Below are 18,257 nucleotides of genomic sequence, written 5' to 3'. Positions count from 1 at the left end.
ATGACATTTTCCGTTCTATTAACCATTCCCTTCCTAATAAATCTTAACATTCTATTTGCTTTTTTGACTGCTGCAGCACACTGAGCCGACTATTTCAAAGTACTATCCACTATGATGCCCAGATCCCTTTCCTAGGTGGTAGCTCCCATTATGGAACCTAACATCTTGTAACTACAGCAAGGGTTATTTTTCCCTATATGCAACACCTTGCACTTGTCCACATTAAATTTCATCTGCCATTTGGATGCCCAATCTTCCAGTCTTGAAAGGTCTTCCTGTAATGTATCACAGTCTGCTTGTGATTTAACTACTCTGAATAATTTTGTATTATCTGCAAATTTGATAACCTCACTCATATTTTATATATATATATATATATATATAAATATATAAAAGCACCGGTCCAAGTACAGATCCCTGAGGCACTCCACTGTTTACCCTTTTCCACTGAGAAAATTGACCATTTAATCCTACTCTCTGTTTCCTGTCTCTTAACCAGTTCGTAATCCGCGAAAGGGCATCGCCTCCTATCCCATGACTATTTAGTTTTCGTAGAAGCCTCTCATGAGGGACTTTGTCAAACGCCTTCTGAAAATCCAAATACATTACATCTACCGGTTCACCTTTATCCACAAGTTTATTAACCCCTTCAAAAAAAATGAAGCAGATTTGTTAAGCAAGACTTCTCTTGGGTAAATCCATGTTGATTGTGTCCCATTAAATCATGTCTTTCTATATGCTCTACGATTTTGATCTTGTGAATAGTTTCCACAATTTTTCCTGGCACTGAAGTCAGGCTCACTGACTGCTGCAGAAGCTTGGCCAGGTGGTAAACTTGGCCAAGAGCAGTCTTCAGCCTGCTCAGTCATTGGAATACCTCAGAGTTTGGTTCAACATGAAGCAGGGCAAAGGTTTCCTGTCAGAAGCTTGTATTCAGAAGTTGATGGCACAGCAACGTCTGAACACTTTGCACCCAACCATATGGTCCTACCTGCAAGTAATTGGTTTAGTGGCAGCAACCCAGGAAGTGGTACCATGGGTGAGGGCGCATATGCATAGTCTCCTGCTGTCTCAGTGGAACCCACAATCTCAATATTATTCGAGTCTGCTCCATCTCCGGATGGAGGCCTTCTCCCAACTGCAGTGGTGGCTATAGGCAGATCATCTAAGGAAGGGAGTTTCCCTTGCACTACCGGACTGGCTAGTACTGACAACAGATGCGAACCTCCATGGTTGGGGAGCTCACTATCAGGAGCTGAAAGTGCAAGGCTGGAGTGCAGAAGAGTCTCTAGAACATCAATTGGCTAGAAGCCAGGACTGTCCAGTTGGCATGTTTGCAGTTTGGTGACATCCTTCAGGGTTGATCGGTCCGGATAATGTCGGACAATGCAACAACTGTGGCTTATATCAATTGGCATGGAGGAACCAAGAGCCAACAAGTATCGCAGGAAATAGATCAGCTTATGGAATGGGCCGAAGTGCATCTCTAGATGATCTCAGCCTTGCACACAGCAGGAAAAGACAATGAGAAGAGCAGACTTTCTCAGCAGGGAAGGTCTGGATCTAGGAGAATGGGCTTCCTCAGACGAGGCATTTCAGCTGATTCTAGATCGCTGGTGTCTCTGTTTCTAGACCTGCTGGCGATTTCTCACAATGCGAAAGTTCCATAATTTGTATGTCACAGGAGAGATCCGAAGTCATTGGGGATCGATGTCCTGGTGTGAGTGGCCGGAAGACAGGTTACTGTATGCCTTTCCTCCATGGCCCATTTTGGACAGATTGGTTTGAAGGATTGACGGCCACAGAGGGATGGTGTTCTTGGTCGCATTAGATTGGCCCAGGAGACTCTGGTATGAGGATTTGCAGAGGCTCTTGGTGGACTTGCCCCTTCGACTTCCGGCACACAGGAACCTGTTGCAGAAGGCACCTGTTCTTCACTAAGATCCGATTCAGTTTTGTCTTGCTTGCTGAAACTCGGATTCTCTGTGGCAGTGATTTCCACCTTGCTGAGAACTAGAAAGTTGTCCATCTCATTGACCTACGTGCATGTTTGGCATGTTTGAGGCCTTGTACTCTTCTTTTTAGGTCAAGATCCCGCTCATTTTAGTATTTCTGCAGGATGGCTTGAATAAAGGCTTGGCCCTCAATTCCTTAAAGGGGTCAGGTGAATGGTGGTTCCCTGTCATTCTCATCCTAATGTGGCCCGTTTCCTGAAAGGAGTGAAACATCTCGTCATCCTTTACAGTTTCCAGTGCCCTTATGGAGTCTTAATTTGGTATTGGATTTCTTAGCAGGCTCTATGTTTAGACTGATGTGTAACCTGACCTTATAGTTATTGACCTTGAAAATGGTGTTTCTTGTGGCATTGATAAGACAGGCGAAGAGAGAATCTGAAATGAAGTTTGCCATAGAGACAAAAACTCATAATAAAAACTTTTTAAAATATATCCAAAGCAAGAAACCTGTGAGAGTCGGTTGGACCATTAGATGACAGAGGGGTTAAAGGGGCTCTTAGGGAAGATAAGGCCATTGCAGAAAGACTAAATTAATTCTTTGCCTCCGTGTTTACTAATGAGGATGTTGGGGAGATACCAGTTCCAGAGATGGTTTTCAGGGGTGATGAGTCAGACTAACTGAACGAAATCGCTGTGAACCTGGAAGATGTAGTAGGCCAGATCGACAAACTAAAGAGTAGCAAATCACCTGGACCAGATGGTATGCATCCTAGGGTTCTGAAGGAACTAAAAAATGAAATTTCTGATCTATTAGTTAAAATTTGTAACCTCTCATTAAAATCATCCATTGTACTGAAGACTGGAGGGTGGACAATGTAACCCCAATATTTAAAAAAGGCTCCAGGGGCGATCCGGGTAACTATAGACCAGTGAGCCTGATTTCAGTACCAGGAAAAATAGTGGAAACTATTCTGAAGATCAAAATCGTAGAGCATATAGAAAGACATGATTCAATGGGACACAGTCAACATGGATTTACCCAAGGGAAGTCTTGCCTAACAAATCTGCTTCATTTTTTTGAAGGGGTTAATAAACATGTGGATAAAGGTGAACCGGTAGATGTAGTGTATTTGGATTTTCAGAAGGCATTTGACAAAGTCCCTCATGAGAGACTTCTACAAAAACTAAAAAGTCATGGGATAGGAGGCGATATCCTTTCATGGATTACAAACTGGTTAAAAAACAGGAAACAGAGAGTAGGATTAAATGGTCAATTTTCACAGTGGAGTGCCTCAGGGATCTGTACTTGGACCAGTGCTTTTCAATATATATATAAATGATCTGGAAAGGAATACGACGAGTGAGGTTATCAAATTTGCGGATGATACAAAATTATTCAGAGTAGTTAAATCACAAGCAGACTGTGATACATTACAGGAGGACCTTGCAAGACTGGAAGATTGGGCATCTAAATTGAGGATGAAATTTAATGTGGACAAGTGCAAGGTGTTGCATATAGGGAAAAATAACCCTTGCTGTAGTTACACTATGTTGGGTTCCATATTAGAAGCTACCACCCAGGAAAAAGATCTAGGCATCATAGTGGATAATACTTTAAAATCGGCTCAGTGTGCTGCAGCAGTCAAAAAAGCAAATAGAATGTTAAGAATTATTAGGAAGGGAATGGTTAATAGAACGGAAAATGTCATAATGCCTCTGTATTGCTCCATGGTGAGACCGCATCTTGAATACTGTGTACAATTCTGGGCGCCGCATCTAAAAAAAAAAAGATATAGTTGCGATGGAGAAGGTACAGAGAAGGGCAACCAAAATGATAAAGGGGATGGAACAGCTCCCCTATGAGGAAAGGCTGAAGTGGTTAGGGCTGTTCAGCTTGGAGAAGACAGCTGAGGGGGGGGGGGGGGGGGGGATATGATAGATGTCTTTAAGATCATGAGAGGTCTTGAACGAGTAGATGTCTCTGTTATTTACACTTTTGAATAATAGAAGGACTAGGGGGCATTCCATGAAGTTAGCAAGTAGCACATTTAAGACTAATTGGAGAAAATTTTTTCACTCAAAGCACAATAAAGCTCTGGAATTTGTTGCCAGAGGATGTGGTTAGTGCAGTTAGTGTAGCTGGTTTCAAAAAAGGTTTGGATAATTCTTGGAGGAGAAGTCCATTAATGGCTATTAATCAATTTTACTTAGGGAATAGCCACTGCTATTTAATTGCATCAGTAGCATGGGATCTTCTTAGTGTTTGGGTAATTGCCAGGTTCTTGTGGCCTGGCTTTGGCCTCTGTTGGAAACAGGATGCTGGGCTTGATGGACCATTGGTCTGACCCAGCATGGCAATTTCTTATGTTATGTTCTTATGCGTGTAGGGTTTCCAAACAGCAGGCCATGTCTTGCCGGAAGCCATTCCTCTGGGTGACTCCAGGGGCAATACAGCTTAGTACTGTTCCTTCTTTTTTACCGAAGGTGACTTTCACTTGAATCAGACCATCTCCCTGACATGTGAGGTTATTTATAAATGATCTGGAAAGAAATACGACGAGTGAGATAATCAAATTTGCAGATGACACAAAATTGTTCAGAGTAGTTAAATCACAAGCAGATTGTGATAAATTGCAGGAAGACCTTGTGAGACTGGAAAATTGGGCATCCAAATGGCAGATGAAATTTAATGTGGATAAGTGCAAGGTGATGCATATAGGGAAAAATAACCCATGCTATAATTACACAATGTTGGGTTCCATATTAGGTGCTACAACCCAAGAAAGAGATCTAGGTGTCATAGTGGATAACACATTGAAATCGTCTGTGCAGTGTGCTGCGGCAGTCAAAAAAGCAAACAGAATGTTGGGAATTATTAGAAAGGGAATGGTGAATAAAACGGAAAATGTCATAATGCCTCTGTATCGCTCCATGGTGAGACCGCACCTTGAATACTGTATACAATTCTGGTCGCCGCATCTCAAAAAAGATATAATTGTGATGGAGAAGGTACAGAGAAGGGCTACCAAAATAAGGGGAATGGAACAACTCCCCTATGAGGAAAGACTAAAGAGGTTAGGACTTTTCAGCTTGGAGAAGAGACGACTGAGGGGGATATGATAGAGGTGTTTAAAATCATGAGAGGTCTAGAACGGGTAGATGTGAATCGGTTATTTACTCTTTCGGATAGTAGAAAGACTAGGGGGCACTCCATGAAGTTAGCATGGGGCACATTTAAAACTAATCGGAGAAAGTTCTTTTTTACTCAACGCACAATAAAGCTCTGGAATTTGTTGCCAGAGAATGTGGTTCGTGCAGTTAGTATAGCTGTGTTTAAAAAAGGATTGGATAAGTTCTTGGAGGAGAAGTCCATTAGCTGCTATTAAGTTCACTTAGAGAATAGCCACTGCCATTAGCAATGGTTACATGGAATAGACTTAGTTTTTGGGTACTTGCCAGGTTCTTATGGCCTGGATTGGCCACTGTTGGAAACAGGATGCTGGGCTTGATGGACCCTTGGTCTGACCCAGTATGGCATTTTCTTATGTTCTTATTTCTAGACAGAGAGATGTAGAGGAGTATCTGTTGCGACTCTTGAATGTGAAGAGACACATTGTTAGGTATCTGGAGGTTACTAAGCCTTTACGGAAGATGGGGTCGCCTGTTTGTCCTTCACAGCAGTATTAGGCAGGGAGAGCCGGCCTCGCGGGATACAATAGCTCGCTGGATTAAGGAGGCAGTCACAGCTGCATATGTTGCTGCTGGGAAGCCATTACCTAGTCAGGTCAGGGCTCATTCTGCTAGGGCTCAGGCAGTGTCATGGGTGGAGGTTAGATTGTTGTCTGCCATCGACATTTGCTGAGCTGCGACGTCCTCGTTACACACTTTTTCCAGGTATTATTATCTGGATGTGCAAGTCCGGGAGGATGCAACCTCTGCACATGCGGTTTGACTGTACCATGGGCAGCCTCCTGCCTTATTCGGGAGTAGTCTGGGAACTTCCCACTTGTTTTGGATTCATCTGACTGGATGCTAAGAAATGAGAAATTACTACTTACCTGATAATTTCCTTTTCTTTAGGAGTGTCAGATGACTCCAGCTTCCTTACCTTGGCTGCTGAATTGATTGTATCATGGTCCTTCTGCATAGCTATGTATTAAAGGGATTAGTGGTAAGTGTTTGTAGAGTCCCTAGACTGTTAATACATTCTTGCCTGAGCTCAGTGTTGCCTGTTGGCTGAGTATTGAAATGGTTATCTGTTTTTAATCAAGTTTTGCTAGTCTGTCCACAGCTGCTTTTGAAGAGAATATTGGCAGGCTGATGTCACTGCAGGGGTCTACATACTGTAATGTCAGTTTGCTTCGCCTCCATCTGCTGGTAGAGGTGCATAACCCTCTTGTTCTGGATTCATCTGACTGTCCTAAAGGAAATTATTAGGTAAGAAGTAATTTCTTACTGTATGAGTACAGGACTCCCCACTGGCCTTGGATAGCAACCCTCAAATTTTGGAGAAAAAGATGGTCTCCTTCAGTAGAATAGAACTTTGTGTATACTCATCAGAAACATCTCATTCTAGTTTATGTATGAGTTGGCTAGGTCAAACCATTGTAACAAAGCATTATTTAAACCTAATTGAAGAATTATATTCCTTTATAATATTTCTGCCAAAAGGAAGCATACCTACAAATATGTTTATACTAAAGCACTAAACTGCTAAAAATAAGCTTTATGCTTTGTTTTGTAAATTTTATAATACATATTTCTGTAATATAACTTCAGCATGAGTCTCTGTAGGGTAAAAGAAGCAAGCATGGGGTTTTTTCAATGTATGGTTTCTCACAGGATAAGCAGGATGGTAGTCCTCACATATGGGTGACATCAGGATGGAGCCCGATCACGGAACACTTTTGTCAAAGTTTCTAGAACTTTGACTGGCACCTACTGGGCATGCCCAGCATAGCACCAACCCTGCAGCCAGCAGGTGTCCACCTTCAGTCTTCTTTTTTCCACACAGCAGTAGCCTTGCGGGTTAAGGAGCTCTTCAGAGATTGCTGACAGGAATTTTTCCTCACGGAACTTCATCAATATTTTCAAAAATATTTTACCCCACACGGGTCCCCTTATCGATATCTTTGCTCCGCGGTTGAACAGTAAGTTTTTATTTATCTGCTTGTGGTCGATTCCTGTCGAGTTTTTCTCTCGTGGCCTACTGGCCATCGACTACACCGCGGCTAAATTTTGTCAAGGCCATGGCGTTGGGTTTTCGTCGGTGCCGTGACTACACTCGAATGATGTCTATCACTGACCCTCACACGGTCTGTGTGATGTGTTTGGGGTCCGACCATGATGTCCTTACCAAATGTGCCCAAATAACACCAAAGGTCGCAAAGCTAGGCTGGAGAAAATGGGACTTCTCTTTCGGCCAAAAACCCCGACTCCATCGATAGCTTCGAAGTCATCTGAACCAGTGCCATCTACTTCACGCCAGCACCGGGAAACCACTGCTGCCCGACCGGCTTCGACGACTCCGTGGGTGTCGACCCCCTCTGTTCCTCCTCAGAAGAAAGACCAAGGAGAACATCGAGAAAAACATCGAAAAGCTCAAGCCACCGATACAGGTAAGCCCTCAGCATTGACGTTGTCTGAGCCACCGACAAAGAAGTCCCGAACAGAAAAGGCCCCATCCTCTTCTGTCTCTGGGTCAGTGAGGCATTCCCCCACCTGGACAGGTGCCGGGATCCTCGATTCCACCTTCACCGGTGGACCCTCCAGCTATGCCAGTGCTGCCTCCTATTCCGGAACAGAGTATCCATACCCCAGGTTTCTGTGAGGAATTGGATCAGATGATCCAAGAGACCATCTGTAAAGCACTCCAGGGGTTCAAACCTCCATCGATGCCAGTTCCTGCTCCGGCCACCGATCCGATACCCATGGCGCTTGCACTGCTATTGGCAAATATGGATAAGTTAATCAGTGCCCTTCCACCGGTGCATCCGAGGGAACCGATGGCGCCGATTCCTTCCTCACCGATACCCTGGTCATCGGAAGAAGAAGAATCACAGATCTCCATTCCGCCCTCCGGAGTGCTACCACCGACCATCCATCGATGTCACCGATTCAATCGATGCCCCCATCGATGCCTTCGGTTCCACCTCCAAAGCCATCGATGCTTAGGCCCGGACCTTCCGGAATAACACCGTTACTCTCTTCTGATGAACATATGGGAGCTGGTGATGAGCCGTACAATCCCTGGACCGATGATTCGTCCCAGGATTCAGATAATCTGCCTTCACAGCTCTCTCCTCCTGATGAAAGGAAGTGTTCTTCTCCAGAAGACTTGTCCTTTTATCAACTTTGTTAAAGAAATGTCTGAAACAGTTCCATTCCAGCTTCAGACCGAAGAAGACTCTAGGTATCAGATGTTATAACTTCTCCAATTTCTCGATGCTCCTAAGGAAATCGTCTATCCCTATTCATGACATCCTCTTGGACTTTTTAAAGAGAAATTGGGAGCACCCTGGTTCTGTGGCACCTGTCAACCGTAAGGCAGATGCCACCTATCTAGTTCAGGCAGCCCCTGGCTTACAGAGAGCTCAACTAGAAGCAGTACCGCAGGTCAAGGACCACCAAGAGACTCTGCGCCAGCTTTCCTTACTGCCTTCTTATCTCTCTTCTTCTTCCAAACGATCTTTTAGAAGAGACTCCAAGAGACAATTCTATCGGCAAAGGAGATTCTATCCCCCGGTGTCCAGGGCTCGAGCTTCTGAGCCTTACCAAAAAGGCCAATCCAAGCAACCTCGAGTTCAGAAGTCACAGCCAGCCCCCCTGCCAGGTCCAGCGTCTGGCTTTTGACTCCTTCCTAGAGAACAGTACCCAGACTCCACTTCCGGCTATTCCCATCGGAGGCTGGTTGTGCCACTTCTCCAAATCATGGCACACAGTTACCACAGATCAGTGGGTACTAGCTGTAATAACCCAAGGTTACCACCTCAACTTTCTCTCTGTTCCACCGGATTCCCCACTTTGGCTGATGTGGGGAACATCCGACCACTCACTGCTCCTGGAGCAGGTGGTCTCCCTCCTCCTCCAGTCCCGAGCAATAGAACCAGTGCCCTTCTCCCAACAGGGGCAGGGGTTCTATTCCCAGTATTTCCTGATACCAAAAAAGTCAGGTGGTGTTCGCCCAGTAATGGACCTTCGCACCTTAAACAAATACCTACAAAGAGAAAAGTTCAAGATGGTGACCTTGGGTTCTTCTCCAAAGGGGAGACTCTCTGCTTTCTAGACCTCCAGGACGCCTACACACACACTTCCATTACTCTGTCAAATCACAGATTCCTGCGCTTCCTAGTAGGCCAGAAACACTTCCAATATTTGGTGTTACCATTCGGCCTAGCATCTGCCCCATGAGTCTTTACCAAATACCTCGTAGTGATTGCTGCCTTTCTCAGGAGTCAGTATCCACGTCTACCCCATCTCGACGATTGGCTGATCAGGGCTCCTACTCAGCAAGCTGCACTGACGTCTCGACGTCTCACGTGCCATACCCTGATTTCCCTCGGGTTTCTCATAAACTATCCAAAATCCAGGCTAGTTCCCTCTCAAACCCTATCGTTCATAGGGGCCAACTTGGACACTCTAAAAGCGAAAGCCTTCCTACCTCAGGATTGAGCTTTCACTCTCACCTCTCTGGCCCATCGACTGCAGTCTCGACCACATTCATCTGCACGTCACTTTCTGATCTTACTGGGTCATATGGTCTCTTCGGTGCATGTCACTCCCATGGCCCACCTGGCCATGAGAGTAATGCAGTGGATTCAGTCTTCTCAGCCAATGTCCACCATTGTCCACATCACCAACCAACTCCGCTTATCACTGGCTTGGTGGATAAACCAATCCAATCTACTTCAAGGCCTTCCATTTCAGGCTCCAGAACCTCAAATAAATTTGACAACAGATGCCTCCAACCTCGGCTGGGGTGCACATGTTGCAAACCTGCAAACTCAGGGCATTTGGTCTCCAGAGGAAGTCAGACACCAAACAAATTTCCTGGAGCTTTGTGCAATCAGATATGCTCTCAGGGCTTTTCAGGATCACCTTTCCAACCAGGTCATCCTGATTCAAACAGACTACCAGGTGGCCATGTGGTACATCAACAAGCAAGGGGGAACAGGCTCCTACCTCCTGTCAGGAAGCTGCACAGATATGGGCGGAAGCCCTTTCCCACTTGATGTACCTCAGGGCCTCCTACTTCCCGGGAGTGGACAATATGTTGGCAGACAAGCTGAGTCGCACTTTTCAACCGCACGAGTGGTCCCTGAACCCCACTGTAGCGGACTCAATATTCCAACGTTGGGGTTACCCTCACATAGACTTCTTTGTGTCAATTCACAACCGCAAAGTAGGGAACTTCTGCTCTCTCACTCACAGCCAACATCTTCAACCAAGAGACGCTTACTCCCTCTCATGGGCCAGTGGTCTCCTTTATGTGTACCCTCCATTTCCACTCATTTCGAAGACTCTCGTGAAGTTGCGAAGGGACAAGGGGCTAATGATTCTGATAGCCCCTCATTGGTCACGCCAGGTCTGGGGTTTCCAATTCTCCATGACCTATCAGTACACCGGCACATTCCTCTGGGGAAGGACCTGCTTCTGATCACTCAACGGCTGCCTTTGTCACCCCAACCTCCAGGCCCTCTCCCTGACTGCCTGGATGTTGAAAGGTTAATACTTCAACCTCTTAACCTTTCAGAGCTGGTTTCCCGTGTCCTAGTAGCTTCACGAAAGCCTTCCACAAGGCAGTCTTATCGTTACAAATGGAACAGGTTTACGGTATGGTGTACTTCCATCCATCGATCCCTTCACTTGTTCCACACCGAAGTTTTTGGACTATCTCTGGCATCTGTCAGTCGGGTCTCCAAACTTCTTCCATCAGGGTACATGTCAGTGCGGTAGCCATCTTCCATAAAGGTATCGGGGATGTACCTATTTCAGTACAACCACTTGTAACACACTTTTTGAAGGGTTTGCTCCACCTTAAACCTCCACTGCTCCCTCCGGCCCCTTCCTGGGACCTCAACTTAGTTTTGGGATCGCTCATGAAACCGCCGTTTGAGCCTCTCCAATTCTGCGATCTCCGCCATCTCACCTGGAAAGTGATTTTTTTTTTTTTTTGGCTATCACATCTGCTCGCAGAGTTACTTAACTGTCTTACACTAAACTTCTGCATGATAGGGTGAGTGCGGAGTACTACCCTAAGTTTTTGCCTAAGGTAGTATCTGAGTTTCATATCAATCAATCCATTATACTACCCACCTTCTTTCCCAGGCCCCACTCAAACCCAGGAGAACGGGCTTTGCATACCCTTGACTGTAAACATGCTCTAGCATTTTATCTAGACTGTACAGCTGCCCACAGGAAATGCACTCAATTGTTTCCTTTGATCCCATCAAATTGGGCAAACCTGTGGGTAAGCAGACTCTCTCCTCCTGGTTAGCAGACTGTATTTCCTTTTGTTGCCAACAGACAGGCATTCCGCTTCAAGACGTGTTAAAGCGCACACTGTCAGGGCCATGGCAACATCAGTAGTGCACCTATGCTCTGTGCCGCTTGCTGACATCTGTAAGGCTACTACCTGGAGCTCTCTCCACACCCTCGCAGCCCAATATGTTTTAGACAAGGCTGGCAGACAAGATTCCATCTTCGGCCAGTCTGTGCTACGCCACTTATTTGCGAACTGAGGTACCAACATCCTTCCGCCAACCCAGTAAGGTTCAGGATGCCCTCTACCAAATTCCACCCCAGTTCTTCTGCCTGTTGCACGTCTTTGGGTACATTTGGTGCATTGTTCGGGCATCCTCAGGTAGGTACTCACCTATATGTGAGGACTACCATCCTGCTTATCCTGTGAGAAAGCAGAGTTGCTTTACTGTAACAGGTGTTCTCACAGGACAACAGGATGGTAGTCCTCATGAAACCTGTCCGCCACCCTGCGGAGTAGGGTTCGCTTACGATTTATTATTTTATTTTTCACATGTACTTTTTACTATAAGACTAGACTGAAGGGGGACCCCTGCTGGCTGCAGGGTTGATGCTATGCTGGGCATGCCCAGTAGGTGCCAGTCAAAGTTCTAGAAACTTTGACAAAAGTGTTCCGTGATTGGGCTCCATCCTGATGATGTTACCCATATGTGAGGACTAACATCCTGCTGTCCTGTGAGAACACCTGTTACAGGTAAGCATATCTGCTATTCTTTTTGTATTTGTACTTTCTATATATCTGTCCTTTTATTCTGAGGTTATCAACCACATAACCTTGATGCTAAGTTTGTTAATGTGCAGATGCATTGCTGCTTAAAATCCTTGCTATAATCCAATATTCATTCTTTTTCCAGGTTTTATTGCTTCAGATATGACATCCAGAAACTCCAGCACCCAGCTGTGGTTAATAACTCACTATCATGAAATGGGATCTTTATATGACTATCTACAGCTAACTACCTTGGACACAGTAAGCTGTCTGCGAATAGTCTTGTCCATAGCTAGTGGTCTTGCACATCTACATGTAGAGATATTTGGGACCCAGGGAAAGCCTGCTATTTCACATCGAGATCTGAAGAGCAAAAATATTCTTGTGAAGAAGAATGGACAGTGCTGCATAGCAGATTTAGGTAACTTAACATTTTTTATTAAATACATTTTGCATTTCATCACAGCTGACAAAATATATGTAATATTGTTAAGGTGATCTAATCTAGCTTCAGTACAAATTGATGCATGATGAATGTTACATATGTGGAGTAAGGGCATGCAGTAGAGGTGTCCTGGATATTCATTTGGAGACCCCTTTGCCATGGGTCTTGCCAGCATCTGTATCTGATTCTCCTGTTGCCATCAGTACTTTCACACCATTTAAGGATGTCTTTGCTTCCCTGTGGTATAGGTTGTGTTGTAATACCTTTAAGGTTTTTCTGATACCACTTGCAGAACAGGGGATTCACATGGTTCTCTGAGGGCAAGCTGCTTAGCAGTCTTCATACATCGGTGGTATCAGATGGTGCCCAGCACAGAAATTTGATTTCAAAGTTTCCATGCACGGGCTCCTTTGGTCTCATCTTTCCCATGGAACCCACAGGTCACAATTCTTTTGTCTCTCCTGCTGTTTAGAAACCTCCTGTATACTGAAAGAGCAGGAATTCTCCTTCACATGGCCCTGTAGTCTTGTTTGTCTTTGAGAAATCTAATCTAGTCCACACTCAGATGCTCAAATTCATCAGAGTTTGGATAAAGACAGAGCATTTCTGCCTTTAGAATGAACGACCATTGAGAGTTTATTCACAAACTACTGTACTCGCCACACTCAAGTCAGAGCACTCCTAATGATCTTAGGACTAATTGCAGTAGCCGTCCATTTAGGTCCCACTAACCCACTTCCAAGTCAGTTATTTTCAGTGGGTGCTACATTCTTAATGGGGTCAGCTGACTCACACTATTGACTGTGGTCACAGAGGACATGAAACTAGAGTTACAGTGGAGGTTATACCCCTCAGTTCTCCAGGAAGGAGCTCCTCTTCAAACACTCCCCCATCAAGTAATGCTGGCAATAGATGTCTCCACCAGAGGATGGGGTGCTCACACAGGATCCTTTCAAACCCAGGGAACCTGGTCTCTAGAGAGTCATTTTCAGATTGATCTATTGGAATTGAGAGCAATAAGATACGCTCTGTCAAAGCTTGCACATCTAAATGTCCTGAACAGACAACCAAGTTGCCATGTTCACTGTCAATAAACAGGGAGGCACAGGGTCATGGCCTCTCTGCTAGGAAGTGCTGCAGATATGGGATTAAGCAGCCAAGAGTCGAGCTGTTCTACAAGCCACCTATGTTCTGGGGATCTCCAGCATGCTGGCAGATTTCCTCAGCAGAGTGTTTCGTCCACACCAATGATCTCTACAGCAATAAGTAGCCAACAGACTATTTGATTTATGGTGTCTGTCATCAGTGGATTTGTTTGCCTCAGAACAAAACAGGAAGATAAATCAGTTTTGCTCAGTTCTACCCAGAGATCTGATTCCAGCTAAATATGTTTTTCTGCTTGACTAGGTAACAAATCTCATGTATGCTTTTCTGCCAATACCATTGAGCACCAGAACAGGGCAAAAACTTCTCCAGGATCTCACTAATCTGATCCTCATAGCTCCAGATAGATATGGTGCTCATATCTCGTACAACTCTCCAGCAATCCTCCCATACATTTAGGGACAGACTCTGGATTATTAACTCAAGACGAAGGGATGCTTTATCATCCCAACTTCCCAGCTTTCAATCTGACAGTTTGGATGTTGAGCGCTCAGTAATTGCAGATCTTGATCTACCTGCAGAAATTGTAGACATATTAATCTAGACTAGAAAGCCATCAACTAGGAAAAATTCCTTCAAATGAAGTAGATATTCTAAGTGGTGCCATCAGAATGCTTTGAACCTGTTCTCTTGCAAGCTCAAGTGTTTGCTAAAGTACTTCGCCTTTCTTGTTCAGGATTCACCACATTTTCAGTGTGTGTACATCTTAGTGCTATAGCGGCATACCATGTTCTGGTGAACAGTAAACCAATTTCTGTTCATTTGCTAATATCTAGATTCATGAAGAGTGTATTGCATGTCAAACCAGTGCAAAAACTGCTGGCTCTATGGGACTTAAATAGTGTCCTTTCTCCACTTATGAAGTCTCTTTTGGAGTCAGCTTTGCTTAAGTTTTTGACATGGAAAATATTTTTCCTTATAGCAGATACATCAGCTAGAAGAGTCCATGAACTCCAAGCTGTCCACCACACATGCAGTTCTTCCACAACCAGGTGATCCTCAATACTCACCTGAAGTTTCTGCTAAAGGTCGTCTCAGCTTTTCATATCTATCAATCAATTGCCTACTTTATTTCCAGGACCTCGTACCCATGAAGGGGGAAAAAACTCTTCATATCTTGGACTGCAAAAGAGTCTTAGCATATTACAAGAAATAAACTCAGCCACATTGTCTGTCGTCTGTTGTTTGTGTAATACTACCCTAACAGATTAGGCATGCCAATCGCCAAGTTCATTTTGTCTAATTGGATAGCTGAGTGCATTCAACACTGCTATATCTTAACAGGATTGCATGTTAAAGACTCTTGTCAGTGAGGACTATGACTACTTCTGTTGCTTATCTTCAAGAAGTGCCTCTCAAGGACATCTGCAAAGTTGCAACCTGGTTGTCTGTGTGCACTTTTACATCCCATTACTGTTGTGACAACCCCTCAAGGACTGACTAAATTTGGACTAAAGTTTCTGTAACCAATTGTCACAGAAGTCTACTCTACTTTGTGGGGTCCAGGTTGCTTTTACATTAAACGCTCCACTGCAGCCCTCATCATAGGACTCCCTACATGTAATTTATTTATTTGTTTAAATGTTTTATATACTGTTCCATGTGAAGTTCACAAGACCATAACAGTTTACATAAAAACATTCATAGATAAAAATAACATACAAGGTAAACTCAATTTCCTAGCGGGTAGCAGATGGACTCAGGACCAATGGGTATAGTGTACTCCTGATAGCAGTTGGAGACAGATCAGATTTCAATCTGACGTCAGCCCTAGTACACATACCCCTGCAGGAAGTGCAGCTTTTCAGTATTTTCCGTCTCCATAGCAGTTCGGGACTCTATGCACACTAGCACAGCATTAGAGTAATTTAGCAAAGAAAACCAAAATAAGAAGAAATCTTGCATCTACAGACGAGCCACACTCTCCTGCAGTGGCACCCATTGGGTCCCTCCCCAGTTGAGAATTCCCGAGGTGATTTCCATGATCCCTCGGAGGTAAGCCTCGGTCCAGCGGCCGACCCTCGGCGGGGACCTAGCCCCCCGACTTCGGGTGAGGCTGAGAGGCAGAGGGTGCAACTTCAAGCGTGGCGGTGAAGGTATTTTCCCTCTCCCCTCGCAGCCGGAGACTGCCCGGAACGAGACCGGGAAGCACAGAGATAAGGTAAGGTAGAAATCTATTTAAAGTCTCCGGTCTCCGAAGCTCAAGGAGTCGCACAGATCACCAGCCGGGACCAGTGCCACCGGGTTGATCTGCCCTAGCAGGGCTAGACCCCAGTCGCCATATTGTCCGCGTGGTTGCCGTCACCATTTTGATCTGTTCGCTGCCCTGTCCGCCGCCTCGATCCGTGCGCACAGAGGCGAGCTGTGCGCACAAATATCTTGTGCGCACAACGTTGCGCGCCCAAGTACTGTGCGCACAAGCGACGCGTATAGCCACGTGCTTACAGTGCCGGGCGCATAACTTCGATCTGTGCGCACATCTCCCTAAGTGCGTACCAATCCTACGCTCACGACTTCGATGCACTGGAGCGCATTACTAAACCACCCGGGCCCTGTATTTTACGCGCACAAGCCATGGCACCACCGGAAAAGAAGCTCAAGTCTCAGGGCCTTTGCCCAGCATGCCACATTAGAGCTGCACAGCATGAGGAGGCCCTGGGGGATCCAGCCCATGGCCATCCCCAGCCGGTACCGGGTTCCAGCTTCTCGAACAGTACGCCGGACCTAGCATCTCCCAGCGGGACCCTCCCTCAAACGGGGCTCCCCAGGGACACAGTGCCTCTTAATTTAGACCCAGCATCTATCTCCTGGGTGGAATTCTTCAAAGGCCTGCATACCTTCGTCCACATGCAACCGGGGCCTCTGATAATACAGCCACAACCCCCGCCAGAGGACCTCAACATCCCGGGACCCTCTATGCCCAGGGAAGTGATTCCAATGCCCAGAAGCCCCACCGTCGGGGACACGGACAACTCAGATGAGGAATCAGAACCCCTGGAGGAAGGGGAACTCTCTCTGGAAACAGAGCCTCACCGAACCAAGAACGAGCTTCCAGACCTGGTCACACACAGCTTGAAAGAGCTCGCTATCCCGGGCACAAGTGCCTCGGGGGAACCTAAGACGAATCCCCTGCTAGAGGGACTCCGTCAGACCTCCCGTCATTTCCCACTATTACAAGCCGTCCAGCAGCTAATTGACCTGGAATGGGAACATAAGAACATAAGAAAATGCCATACTGGGTCAGACCAAGGGTCCATCAAGCCCAGCATCCTGTTTCCAACAGTGGCCAATCCAGGCCATAAGAACCTGGCAAGTACCCAAAGGGGGGCGTACCCTGGCAGCCATGTACCCTCTGGACCCAGCTGCCAAAGATCTCCCTGGCATGTCTGAAAGTGGATGCCATGCTCTTTGCGGTCTCGAAGCGCACTACTATCCTAGTTGAGGGAGGAGCAGCACTCAAGGATGCTAAAGACAGATGTCTAGAATCCATACTCAAACAGTCTTTTGACTTCTCTGCTGTGTCTCTACAGATCACGGCCTGCTGTGCCATGGTGACTCGCGCCTGCTTATCACGGACCAAGAACAACACTCCTGGGGAAGCTCTGGAACCAGCAGTATCCTTCCTCACAGATGCCACTTCTGATCTGGTGCGCACCGCAGCTAGAGGAGTGTCATCGGACATGGCAGCCAGAAGACAGCTCTGGCTCCGAAGCTGGTCGGCCGACGCATCTTCCAAAACGAGACTCACAAGGATGCCCTTCAAGGGAACCATCCTGTTCGGAAGCGAATTAGAGAAACTAGCCAACAAATGGGGCAAATCCCCACTGCCACGGCTACCGGAGGACAGGGATAAGAGAAACCAGCGACACTTCCCCCGAACTTCCAGGGCAGAGGATCACAGCGCTTCAACCCATACAGAAGTGCACATCAAGCGGCTCGCCCCGCAGGCAGGAGCCAGTCCTTTCGGAACAAGCACAACAAAAGGGGAGCCAGCTCGGGCCCAGGCCCCAGCCACACCTCACAATTAAAATCAGCCGACCCATCCAAGGGAAGAAGCCATAGGGGGCAGACTTGCCCTATTCTACCAAAGATGGGTCGAGATAACTTTGGACAAGTGGGTCCTAGCCATCATTCGAGAGGGATATTACCTGGATTTCCACCACCTCCCTCCGGACAGGTTTGTGGAATCCCCCTGCCACGACACTTCTAAGAGGATGGCAGTGGAAGCTACACTGACCAGATTGCTAGCCTGAGAGGCTATAACACTGGTGCCTGCACAACAAATAAATACTGGACATTATTCCATCTATTTTATCGTTCCCAAGAAAGAAGGAACGTTGCGGCCCATCCTGGACCTCAAGTCGGTCAACCGTCACCTGAAGATTCCTCGCTTCCGCATGGAAACCCTACGCTCGGTAATAAGGGCGATACAACCGGGAGAGTT

At 46.1% G+C, this 18,257-nt stretch overlaps 1 protein-coding gene across 6 annotated transcripts in view; it reads left to right on the top strand.

The window, feature by feature from the left end:
- Window positions 1-18,257, top strand: part of ACVR1 (activin A receptor type 1) — a 231,441-nt gene that overhangs the window by 156,481 nt on the left and 56,703 nt on the right. For all 6 annotated transcript variants that reach the window (XR_003857345.1, XM_029605532.1, XM_029605534.1 and 3 more), the window contains one exon: window positions 12,350-12,625. Coding sequence is in view for 5 of the 6 variants with exons in the window: in XM_029605532.1 (XP_029461392.1) it covers window positions 12,350-12,625 (276 nt within the window). In the remaining variant the exon portion in view is untranslated. The remainder of the gene's footprint in view (window positions 1-12,349; window positions 12,626-18,257) is intronic.

This window comes from Rhinatrema bivittatum, chromosome 6 (assembly GCF_901001135.1).
Source record: "Rhinatrema bivittatum chromosome 6, aRhiBiv1.1, whole genome shotgun sequence".
NCBI classification, from domain to species: Eukaryota; Metazoa; Chordata; class Amphibia; order Gymnophiona; family Rhinatrematidae; genus Rhinatrema; species Rhinatrema bivittatum.
This window is presented reverse-complemented; position numbering and strand designations above follow the sequence as displayed.